The sequence below is a fragment of the Neophocaena asiaeorientalis genome, unplaced genomic scaffold (assembly GCF_003031525.2).
Source record: "Neophocaena asiaeorientalis asiaeorientalis breed wild unplaced genomic scaffold, Neophocaena_asiaeorientalis_V1.1 scaffold138, whole genome shotgun sequence".
Lineage (NCBI taxonomy): Eukaryota > Metazoa > Chordata > Mammalia > Artiodactyla > Phocoenidae > Neophocaena > Neophocaena asiaeorientalis.
The window spans coordinates 4,639,456-4,651,296 of NW_020172632.1; the positions used below are offsets into that span (position 1 = coordinate 4,639,456).

General features: G+C 38.0%; 1 protein-coding gene across 1 annotated transcript in view; it reads left to right on the forward strand.

Annotated features, from left to right (window-relative positions):
* BTF3L4 (basic transcription factor 3 like 4) overlaps positions 1-11,509 on the forward strand; it is a 29,019-nt gene extending 17,510 nt beyond the window's left edge. Inside the window, exons 4-6 of the mRNA XM_024739309.1 lie at positions 8,150-8,351; positions 9,207-9,266; positions 9,809-11,509. Of these exons, the coding sequence (XP_024595077.1) occupies positions 8,150-8,351; positions 9,207-9,266; positions 9,809-9,855 (309 nt within the window). The 3' untranslated portion in view covers positions 9,856-11,509. The remainder of the gene's footprint in view (positions 1-8,149; positions 8,352-9,206; positions 9,267-9,808) is intronic.
* The last annotated feature ends 332 nt before the right edge of the window (positions 11,510-11,841 follow it).

Sequence of the window (11,841 nt, forward strand, 5' to 3'; positions counted from 1 at the left end):
TTTTTTTTTTTTTTTTTTTTTTTTGTGGTACGTGGGCCTCCTGTTGCGGGGCACAGGCTCTGGATGCACAGGCTTAGCGGCCATGGCTCACAGGCCCAACCGCTCCGCGGCATGTGGGATCTTCCCAGACCAGGGCACGAACCCGTGTCCCCCGCATCGGCAGGCGGACTCAACCACTGCGCCACCAGGGAAGCCCTAATTTTTGTCATTTTGATTACAATATGTCTTAGTCTGTTCCTCTCTGGTTAATCCTGTATGGGACTGTCTGCTTCCTGGACTCGGGTGACTTTACTTTCCCAGGTTAGGGAAGTTTTCAGCTATTATCTCTTCAAATATTTTGTCAGGACCTTTCTTTCTCTCTTCTCCTTCTGGGACCCCTATAATCTTACTATTAGTGTACTTGATGTTGTCCCAGAGATCTCTTAAACTGTCTTCATTTCTTCTCATTCTTTTTTCTGTTCAATGGCAGTGATTTCCACTAGTCTGTCTTCCAACTCACTGATCCATTCTTCTGCCTCATTTAGTCTGCTATTGATTTCTTCTAGTGTATTTTTCATTTCAGTTATTGTCTTCTTCGATTCTGTTTGGTGGTTCTTTATATTTTCTAATTCTAAACTTCTCATTTCTCACTCTGTGCATCCCTTCTCTCCTGAGTTCTTTGATCATTTTTACAACCATTACCCTGACCTCTTTTTTTGGGTAGATAGCTTATCTTCACGTCACTTAGTTCTTCTGGGATTTTACGTTGCTTAGTTCTTCTGGAATTTTACATCAGTTCTTCATTGTCTGAAACATATTCCTCTGATGTCTCATTTTATCTAAATTCCTATTTGTGTTTTTATGTATGTAGTAGGTTAATTATGTTTCTCAACCTTGGAGAAGCGGCCCTCTGTAGGAGACGTCATGTGCGTCCCAGCAGTGCACTCTCCTCTCATCACCCAAGGGCCAGAGGCCAGCTGGTCCCAGGGTAGTATCTGGCCTGTGTTTGCAGACTTGGTCTGCAGGCTGCAGAATTGTAGTGTTCTTGCTTCTGGTGTCTGCCCCCAGGTGGGCGAGTCTGGTCTAGAGACTTATGCAGGCTTCCTGGTGGGAGGGGCCAGTGCCTGCCCACTTGTGCGTGGAGTGGGGTCTTGGCCCTCTGGTGGGCAGGGACATGTCTAGAGGTGGCTTTGGGCTTAGGAAGTCTTTAGGCAGCATGTCTGCTGGTGGATGGGGCTGTGTTCATACCTAGTTAGTTGTTTGGCCTGAGGCCTCCCAGTCCTGGAGCCTACAGGCTGTTGGGAGGGGCCAGGTCTTGGTGCCAAGATGTCAGCCTCCAGGAGAGCTCATGCAGATGAATGCTCCCTGATATGCCCACTACCAGTGTCTGTGTCCCCAGGGTGAGGCATAGCTACTCCCCAACCCCTACCCCACCTACCCAGGAGACTATCTCAGACCAGCAGGTTGGTCTGACCCAGGCGCCTATCAGATTACTGCTTTTGCCCTTAGTCGTGATGCACATGAGATTTTGTGTGCAGCTTTTAAGAGTGAAGTCTCTGTTCCCCCCAATCCTGTGGAGCTCGTGCAATAAAGCCCCGCTGGCCTTCAAAGCCAAATGGTCTAGGGGCTCTTCGGGGGGCCCAATGTGGGGCTCAGAACCCTCACTTCTGTAGGAGAACCTCTATAATATAATTACTCTCCAGTCACCCACCCAGTGGGTATGGGATTTGATTATATCTCAAGTGTGCCCCTCCTACATGTCTCGTTGTGGTTCCTTCTTTATGTCTTTAGTTACAGAAGATCTTTTCTGGTGGGTTCCAGTCTTTTTTATCAATGGTTGTTCTGTAGTTAGTTATGATGTTGCTTGTGAGAGGAAATGAGCTTGGGGTCTTTCTACTCTGCCATCTTGGCCTCTCTCAGTTCCCAATTTCCCCTTCTTTCTTTTTTTTTTCCTAGAGAATTCTCTTTTTTTAAATACTTATTTATTTGTCTTTTATCTTTGGCTGCATCAGATCTTTATTGCGGCATGTGGGATCTTCATTGTGGCACGCAGGATCTTTCGTTGCAACACATGGGCTCTTCATTGCGGCTCACGGGCTTCTATCTAGTTGTAGTGTGTGGGTTTTCTCTCTCTAGTTGTGGTGTGTGGACTCTATAGTTGTGGCGCATGGGCTCCAGAGCGTGTGGGCTCTGTAGTTTGTGGCACACAGGCTCCGTAGTTGTGGCATGCGGGCTTAGTTGCCCACGGCATGTGGAATCTTAGTTCCCCAACCAGGGATCGAACCCATGTCCCCTGTGTTGGAAGGCAGATTCTTTACCACTGGACCACCAAGGAAGTCCCTCCCCTTCTTTCTTCTAGAGATGATTTCACCTGTTATTCTGCTTCCTCTCCATCATCATTTCACTGATACTCTGCAGCATTTGCCAAGACTTTCCTTAAAATTCTATGCTTTGCTTCTTGTCCTTTCTCCTACTTCATTGTATCCTTATTTCCTTTGCTGTCTCCTTTTGTTTTCCATTCCACTAAAACTATTATTTCCTCAAAATTTTGTCACTAGCATTCTTTATTTGCTCCATTAATAGTTCTCAAAATTGGTCTTGGGACCACTTTTTTTCAGAACCATATAGGTTACTTTTAAAAGTTCAGACTCATTGATCCACCAGAGAACTCCAGAATTAGATTCCCATTTTAACCAATTTTTTTTTCCATTTTAACCAATTTTAAGTGTACAATTCAGTGGCTTTAATTACACTCACAATGTTATGCAACCACCACCATCATCTATTTCCAAATTTTTCATCATCCCAAATAGAAACTCTGTACCCATTAAGCAATAACTCCCCATTCCCCTTTCCCCCAGCTTCTGATAATCTCTCTTACTTTCTGTCTCTGGATTTGCCTGTTGTAGATATTTCATGTAAGTGGAATCATGTAATAGTTGTCCTTTCATGTCTGGCTTACTTCACTTAGCATATTTTCAAGGTTCATCCATGTTTAGCATGTACCAGAACTTCACTCCTTTTATAGCTGACTAATATTCCATTCTACGGGTAATACCACATTTTATCCATTTGTTTATTGATGAACATCTTTTGTTTTTAAAATAGCTTCCACCCATCCCCCATAAAAATACATTGTCATCATAGAAAGTTAAGGGTATGCAGAAAATATGGAAAAGATATTAGCATTCAGTCATAACTCCACTACAAAGAAATAACTACTCTTAGTCTTATATTTCTTTCCTATCTTTATATGCATATATATTTAATATATCTGAGACTGCAGTTAGATGTACAATTTGGAATCCTTCCTTTTCCAAATAGTATTATATTACAAAAATTGTTTCATGTCATTAAAAAATTCTTCTTAATTGTCAGTCTAAATGTCTACATGTATTCCAGTATATGAACATACCATAATTTAACATTTCTTTATTTATTATGCATTATAATGCTTTAATAGTAAAGACTCACATGTTGGACTTTTATATACATAAATATTTATCTTCTTCTCCAAGTTCCTTAAGACAGTTTCTTGGAAATACAGTTGCTGACTGAAAGATCATGATCAGTTTTAGAACTCTTCATCCATATTGCCAAATTGATTTTCAGAAAGGACATGCCATTTTATGCTATCTACAGCATCGCTACAGAGAATCCATCTCATCAGACTCCTGCCACCAGAGCATAAGAGAAAATGATCCCAGCATATCATATAGTCTAATAATGTCTGTTAGCTTTCACTTATATTAGTAATAATAGGTTATGCTTCATACTAGCCTTTAGATATAAGCAGGTGCTGAGCTTAAAAGGATTGAATGTGAAAGATACTGACTTATGGGAGTGTGTGCAAAGGCCATAATCCTCAAAATCTGACATCCCTTAGCCTTACACAGTCCAGACACTTACGTGTCTTATTCTTAAAATGTCTGTTATTTCACCCCATTAAAATATAGCAGGAAGGCAATAAAAGATTAATTTCCTAATAAACATTTAAGTGCCACTACATACAGGAAGGAGTAGCAATAAAACTTGATTTTAAGACAGTTATGAACTGCAGCTAACTGGCCTAGCGGGGACTTTGAAACAAACAAACAAAAATTACATAGCATAAGAATTTAAACCCCCTCTCTGAACTGAGAGGGCAGTTAGTTACCGGCAAGAGCTGTGGAGTCAATCATAACTTTGTAATCCTCCTTATAGCCATGAAAACTTATTGCTATGTAGGAATAAAGCGAGCATCAGATTTACCAGCTAGAAGGCTGCTACAGTTAATATATGTGCCCTACTCAAAGGCCAGCAAGGGCAGGGGTTGTTAAGGTTTTGATAAGTAGCGTAATTGGGCCACCCAGCAGTTGCCTGGAATGACTTAAAATAGCCCTCAATTCTATAGAGCAGTTGGGCTGATTCTGAAAGGGCAGAACAATAGGAAAAGTCAGGCCAAAAATACAGCCCAGGAGGTTCTGGGTGTCTTCATTGGGGGCACTACTGGTGCTATTTCTGAACCTTAATATGACCCCTCATCTAGCATTTGGGGAAGTGAGATCTGATTTTAGAATAAGTTTTATAGGAGGTGTCCATTCAGCAAATTTGAGTGACTGTTAGATGCTGACAGTTGGGGGGATACTGTATCTCGTAAGGCAATGGCCTCTGATCTCAAGGAGTTCACCTTCTAGTAAGGTCAAAGATTACAAACAATTATACTACAAGATAATTCTATATAATATCAGTTTCCATGAAGTGCAGAAGGTGAATAAACCACCTTAAGTTTTCACAGAGAAAGAAGCATCTGACCCAAGTCTTGGATAAATGGGAACTTACAATGTGGAGAAGCAGAAAAGGGTTCTTCTAAACAGTGAAAACAGCATATGTAATTGCACTATGCGTGAGAGGACAAAGTATTTTTTGGTAACTACGAGACATGTCAGTATTAATTAGAGCAAAAAATAAGAGAAAGGGCATCTGGAGTTTTGGACTGGGGTCAAAAAAATGCCTCTTCGGGACTTACCTGGTGGCACAGTGGTTAAGAATCTGACTGCCAATGCAGGGGATACAGGTTCGAGCCTTGGGCCAGGAAGATCCCACATGTCGCAGAGCAACTAAGCCCATGCGCCACAACTACTGAGCCTGAGTCTAGAGCCCTTGAGCCACAACTACTGAAACCCACGTGCCTAGAGCCCGTGCTCTGCAACGAAGGGTAGCCCCCGCTTGCCGCAACTAGAGAAAGCTCATGTGGCAATGAAGACCCAACGCAGCCAAAAATAAAAAATTTTTAAATTTTTTTAAATGCCTCTTCCTCCATAACTCAAGTAGCATTCTTTACCTCAGCTACCTGTTAAGTGGAAAAAACACCGACATAAATGGGATGCTTGATCGATTGAAAAAGGAACCTGAGTGCTGTTGTAGTAGCTAGTTTAATAATCTTTGTTTATTTGTCTGCTCCTTGTTATTATACTGTATATAGATTGTATGATTTACGTAGACCAAACAGCAGTAAAATCACTGGGGGGAAGTGAAGTCTTCATATGAAATGCATACAATTTGCTTTGTGAATTTAACAAATTCCTTATCCCTCCTTTTGCCTCTAAAAGAGTTGGGAAGTGTCTAACTGATCTTGCTCAGCCCAACAATTAATCCTTTGATAGTTCTAATAGCCTGTATCTAGGAGCCTTATATAACCATGTCATTTGCTCAGTAGAGGGGAAGGAATGTTAGATAGAAATAAAATATTCTGGCCTTTTTAACTTCTAGTATTTCATTCTCTCTATTCTAAAACTAAACTCTCCACCCAATTCTGGACCTTGCTGTTCATGAAGCTACATCTTTTATACAACCCCATTTAAAACAACGATTAATAAATTTATTTGTATTTCACAGTCTGGGATGGCATTCATATTGCTTTTCACACTAAACTCAAACAACATATTTTAAACTACAAAGACCTACATCAGGCTGTAAAATGTGACTTAACATTTAGCCTTTGGAAAAGAAGCTTGAGCAGAAGGAAAATTCATGAATTTATTTATTGTTTTTTGCCCCATGTTAGCCTCTTATTTTGCTGCCAGTAAGGTATATATTATCCATATATCAGCTGTTATTTAGCTTACATTCTGAGATAAATATTTCTCTGACAAGCTTTTATGGTGCTACAGAATTGAATTTTTATAGACAAATAAGTGTTTTAAGAATGAGAATGACATCATAGGAAGGAAACTAAACAAAGTTGGGAAATCCAGGTTCAAGTTCTGGGTTTGCACATAACCAGCTGTTTGTCCTTGGGTATGTTGCTTAACCAAGAGCTCTTGTCTTTAGTATTTATTTCTTTAACAAGAGATTTGAACTAGAAGACCTCTAAATTCACCAAATATATGGCCTGACTTTTTTGGAACAATATTGATTTCAAATCTCTTGTGACTTCAATGTTTGTAAATAAAAAATATCTCATATTACAATGTTTGAGGGCTCTTTTCACACCTGGAAGTATTGTAGAAATCCTTTATTAAATTAAGTGATTTGGTCTTGATTTGGAAAATATAGTCCTACCATATCTTTATTCTTTTCCCATACTAAAATTATGTGATTCTAGGATAGATCCAGAGCAGCATCCCATTTCATATCTACTATGCCACTGCCTTCTCAAGCCATTCCTCTCCTATACTTTCAGCCATTTTTCCATTTAACTTTTCTACTTAAACAGTAATTATCTTCAGAAGTACATAGTTTATCTTTTTCTAAAGTTAATATAAATTATTTTTAACTTGTGATGATTTTTGTTCAGGACAGCTAGATTGAATGCTTACTCTGTGTAATATTTGTGGGGTTTAGTTACAATTTTCTAGGGGATTTGCCTTTATTTTCTCTGTGTTCCAGGTCTTGCCTGAAATTTAGAAGCCCCTTTCTTCCCCTTCCTTTCTGGTGCTGTCTATCAGTGGTGGTGATCACCTCTGAGGAAGAAAAGCCCACTTGCACTGACCATGGAGAACACTCAGCATCTCTGCTTGATTGTGACAAGGGCAGTTTTTGGATGGATCATGAAATGCTTCTAAAGTAGCCAAGAGTTAACTTTCGTAACCTTTTTATATAATAAGCATGTTACCACCAAGGTAACTTACCCAGTGAAATCAACTACATAGTGGAATCACATTATTTACACATTTAACTTATATGCAAATACAACTCTACTAAAACACAGAGTGAGAGAGAAAAATAACATTTTACATAGTGCATGCACATTCAGCCTTCCTTTTCAGTGAGGCCTAGGCAATGAAATTAAATCTGAAGCAGTCAGTTCATATTGGTGAAAGCTACAGAGAGAATGTGAGGATGGTTTTAAAGGTCTCCTAGTAATTGATAAATGTTCAGATGGCCAGGCAACTGGGTGGGAGAACTTCCTTGTCATTTACAAGGGTTTTTGAAGGTTGTTGAGAAGCTACACTTAAAAATCAGAGAAACTGACAAAATCCTCTACAAAGAAAGACATGAAGAGAACAAGTTGAAACTTTTGTAAATTTACTAAGTATTCAAAGGAGTGAAACACCTGATTGATTAAATTTCTGAGTGTTCTTTATGGGTTTTCAGTGGTTATTTTTACCATACACTATTACCCCCTTACAACCTGTCCCATAAGTAAGATGCTGACTATTGTACAGATACAATAGTATCTATTGATTTAGTTTGCTAGTATAAATTAAGAGAATGGGTAATTTCATTATGAAGCCAATTCGTGGCTGATAACTCCCATTTTTTTTAAATGTGGGCATGAACTTCTTCCTCGCAGTAGAAATCTTTGAATTTAAAATCTAGATTCTAGGGAATTCCCTGGTCCAGTGGTTAGGACTCAGTGCTTTCACTGCCGTGTGCCTAGGTTTGATCCCTGGTCGGGGACCTAAGATCCCACAAGCCATGTGGCGTGGCCAGTAATAATAATAATAATTTTAGATTCTATAATAAAATGACTATTTCTTGACCATCCTAGTAATTTATGCCATGTACATTATTTTACTTTGTCACTAGGGTTTTTTTCCACCCAAATCCACGGCTTACATAATTACTACATTGGGATTGCATAACTAGCTACCAAGTAAAAATCAGTAATTGGATAAAATGTTCTTTAAAACATTTTTAAAGTTGTACCAAATATGTGAAATACATTTTTTCTGTGATCACACAGGTGAACATGATTAAAGATGATGGGACAGTTATTCATTTCAACAATCCCAAAGTCCAAGCTTCCCTTTCTGCTAACACCTTTGCGATTACTGGCCATGCTGAAGCCAAACCAATCACAGAAATGCTTCCTGGAATATTAAGTCAGCTTGGTGCTGACAGCTTAACAAGTCTTAGGAAGTTAGCTGAACAGTTCCCTCGGCAAGGTAGGTATTTCAATTTAGTGCCTCTTTCCCTCCTCACCTTACTTAAAGAACCTAATGATTTAAAAGGTGTGTCCATTTTATGTTAGAAGGATTTGCCTGTACATAAATTTTACTTTTTGTAATATTGTATGCTTCATAAATTTTTGAGTTTGTTCCTTTAGTAATTATGCAGTGTAGCATGTAGAATATTCAGATACATTTTGGTAGTAATATAGAGTGTTGGGAGGTAATTACTTAAAAGGAAAGTGCCAGGATCTGCAGGCCACATTTTATAAACAGTTGATTTGGTATTCACTTCTGACTAATGACAAGACGATAATGTTATCACAGAACTATATTTTCATTTAATATTGTTGATTGTGCTATAGATGCAGCAACCATAAGTTCTGAGTGTCTAAGATAGTTCTGATTTCAAATGTGTCTTGTCATCCCTAAAAAATCAGAGCCTGTTAGTTCAATGCTAATACTACAAAGCTAGATAGTTTTACACCAAAAGAGATGGACAAAATCTTGAATGTTGATTTTTTATTTGGAGAATATGGAATTTGGAGAATTAATTAACTATAATGTCTTTATTTAAACTCACCTAAATTATTCCACTTTGCATGTAAGTTTTACCTTCACTACCCATTGAAATTGCGAACCATATTTAGTGTATATCTAATGAAGTTAAACTTTTAATAATTTTAGTATCAAGTAAAAAAATATGGCATTTAGATTAGGCAGTATTTAGCTTTTTCTGAACAACTATGTAAGATTTGTTTCTAGAACTATGTAGACAGGAAAAAAGGATAAACATTACAAGTATTTGGTAAGGGTCTTTGTTCTCAATGACTAATTTTAAACTTTTTGTAGTGTTGGATAGCAAAACACCAAAACCAGAAGACATTGATGAGGAGGATGATGATGTTCCAGGTAGGTGACATTTCTTCAGTTTTAAGATTTTTAGCATCCTGTTTATCTCATTTAATTCATTGCATGATCATTTTTCAGTTTTTTGTTAATGGTGAGCTTGTGAATTTAAATGGATTCACAACGATGTGCATACAATCTAATGAAACAGGATAAAAGCCCTCCTGTTCAGAACTTAGAAATTGTCACACAAAGCTCTGCTGCATTTATTAAATTGGAATCTGCCTTTATTAAATTGGAATCATTGTGATTATAAATTTGCATAGTTATTGTTACATTTCTGTAGGAATTATGATTGACATATGAAAATGCTAGTCACCTTAGTTTGCATAGGCAAAAGAAGACTAACATTTCCTTAGGGTTTCTGTTTTAAGCAGATAAATGAAGCATTATTAGTGAAATGCCACCAATTCATTTCTGCCACTTATGTTTTCAGGCTAATTCTAGTAGCAATAATTTTGTTTTTGTTAGGCTAGAAGTTAGTAATTGCATTTTTACCTCTTTGTCTTTTTGTGTATCTTTAACTTATTTACTTTTTTTTTCAGATCTCGTAGAAAATTTTGATGAGGCATCAAAGAATGAAGCTAACTAAAATTTTTTCTGGTTTTTGGAAGCTGGCATGGACTAGATTTAACAAATCAGCTATGTGGTTCCAAAGTTTTACAGACACGGAGAACATCAGCTGTTACTAGTTCAGTAATATAAATATTTTGTATATTAATAATGCTGTTTGTTCAGCATTTTTCGATCATTTGATTTTGCATTTTGCACTTCCTCCCAGGATCTATTCTTTTGGTCAAAATACGAAGTGTTGGTGCAGTTTGAGGGTGTTTTGGGTTTTGATTCTTGGTTTTTTTGTTTTGTTTTTTGTTGGGGTATTTTTAGTGTGTGTATGTGTATGTATGCGTGTGGGTATGTGTGTATACAGTGGAGAGCAAATTGGAAAGCAGTTTTATTTATCCTCCTCCTTACCCCAGTAGAAATAAAACAAATCTTTACATTTGTTACTTTTTATTTTTTCTAATGATGCACAGAATTAATGAAAAGTGAGTATCTTGGATTTCAAATCAGGAGATTTTACCCTTGGAGGTTTGGTTTTAATTTGCTTCGTTAACATATTTCTTATACATTTTTCTGGGTTTAAAATGTCTTGAGATATTTTGTCACCAGCTTCATGCTGGCATAATGGGTAGCATATCTTTGGTGCAGTTGCCTTGGATTCACTTACCTAGTTAGACCCAGAGGAATTTCTTCTACTAGTTTTTGTCCTAAATGCCTTGTTTTCTCCCCTTTTGGTCTCTAAATGGCCCGGTTAGCCTTTAGTAATGCTGTTCCTCATCTTCCATCTAGCCTGAGAAGGATGTTCTCCATATAGAGTTAAGTGAGTGCCTAATCCCTCTTTTTGTAAGATTGTTCCCACATCTTGAGGAACAACAGCTCCATCTTCAACTTCTTATTCTTTTGATTTTACAGTTTGGTAGATTTCAAACTGGAATAGCTAGCATGTGCTTGCTAAATAATTTTATGCCAGCCTTATCCTGTATCCCAGCTGTTCTTAATAGCAGGTGCAAAAATGCCTCTTTTTCAGCAAGGTTGAAATTGGGAATGTCCTGTTGAATCAGAAAAAATGGGCCATAGACTCATTCCCCAGCACAAATGGGCATTCTATGAAATGGTACTGGCCCCAGGAGGATTTCTTCAACCACTCCTCTACTCTTGGCCTTGAACCTACCTCTGGATTGGATCTTACTATTGTAGCTGCTCATAGCATCCTCCTGCATGCTTAGAGTAATGCTTTGGGGGAACACTGGTAAAACACAGTATTTATTTTTTCACCTCCTTTCAGAGGACTTGGAGGTAAGTTGCATTCATTCATTGACGCTTCCCTCTTGCCGTCTTATAAAAGCTTGCACTTTGTTATATCAGCATTTGTTATAGCCAATATTTAAGGATAAGATTTAGAAGTCTATCATGGCCCATCATCAAACTATGGCTTAACTTTGCAGCATATCAACTTTTGTTTCAAGCTAGATATCTTTATTTGATATCTCTAGTGCAAGACCAACATATCAAGAGATCTATAGACACGAAGGCAAAGGTCTTGTATTTTTTTCCATCCAGACACCTCAATTTATTTTATACATTTGTTGATTTTTCCTGTTATGTTTTATATATATGGAGTTAACTACAAAATAAAATAACAGTAATAAAATAACAAAAGAGGATAATATTTCCTCTTGTGCTTCTCTTTTTGTTGTCTACAGAATTTACTTCTTTTGTATTTTCCCTCTCCTCCTCACCCCCAAATGAATTTCAACCTAGTCTTTTTTTGAAATTATGCTTCATCCATTGTTAGATCAGTAGCTCTACATGGTCTACATAGTCCAGAATGCTGTTCCTCTGACTGTCCCCAAAGGGCACATTGTGGGGCAGAGAGAGTTAAGGGGACTTCAAGTGGTTAGGGAAACTTAAGAGGTAGTATACGAAATGGGCAGAAGAAGCACTCATGTGGAATTCAGGAGAATTGGATCCTAGTCCAAACTCTGGCATTAACCGTATGACCTTGGGCAGGTCATCT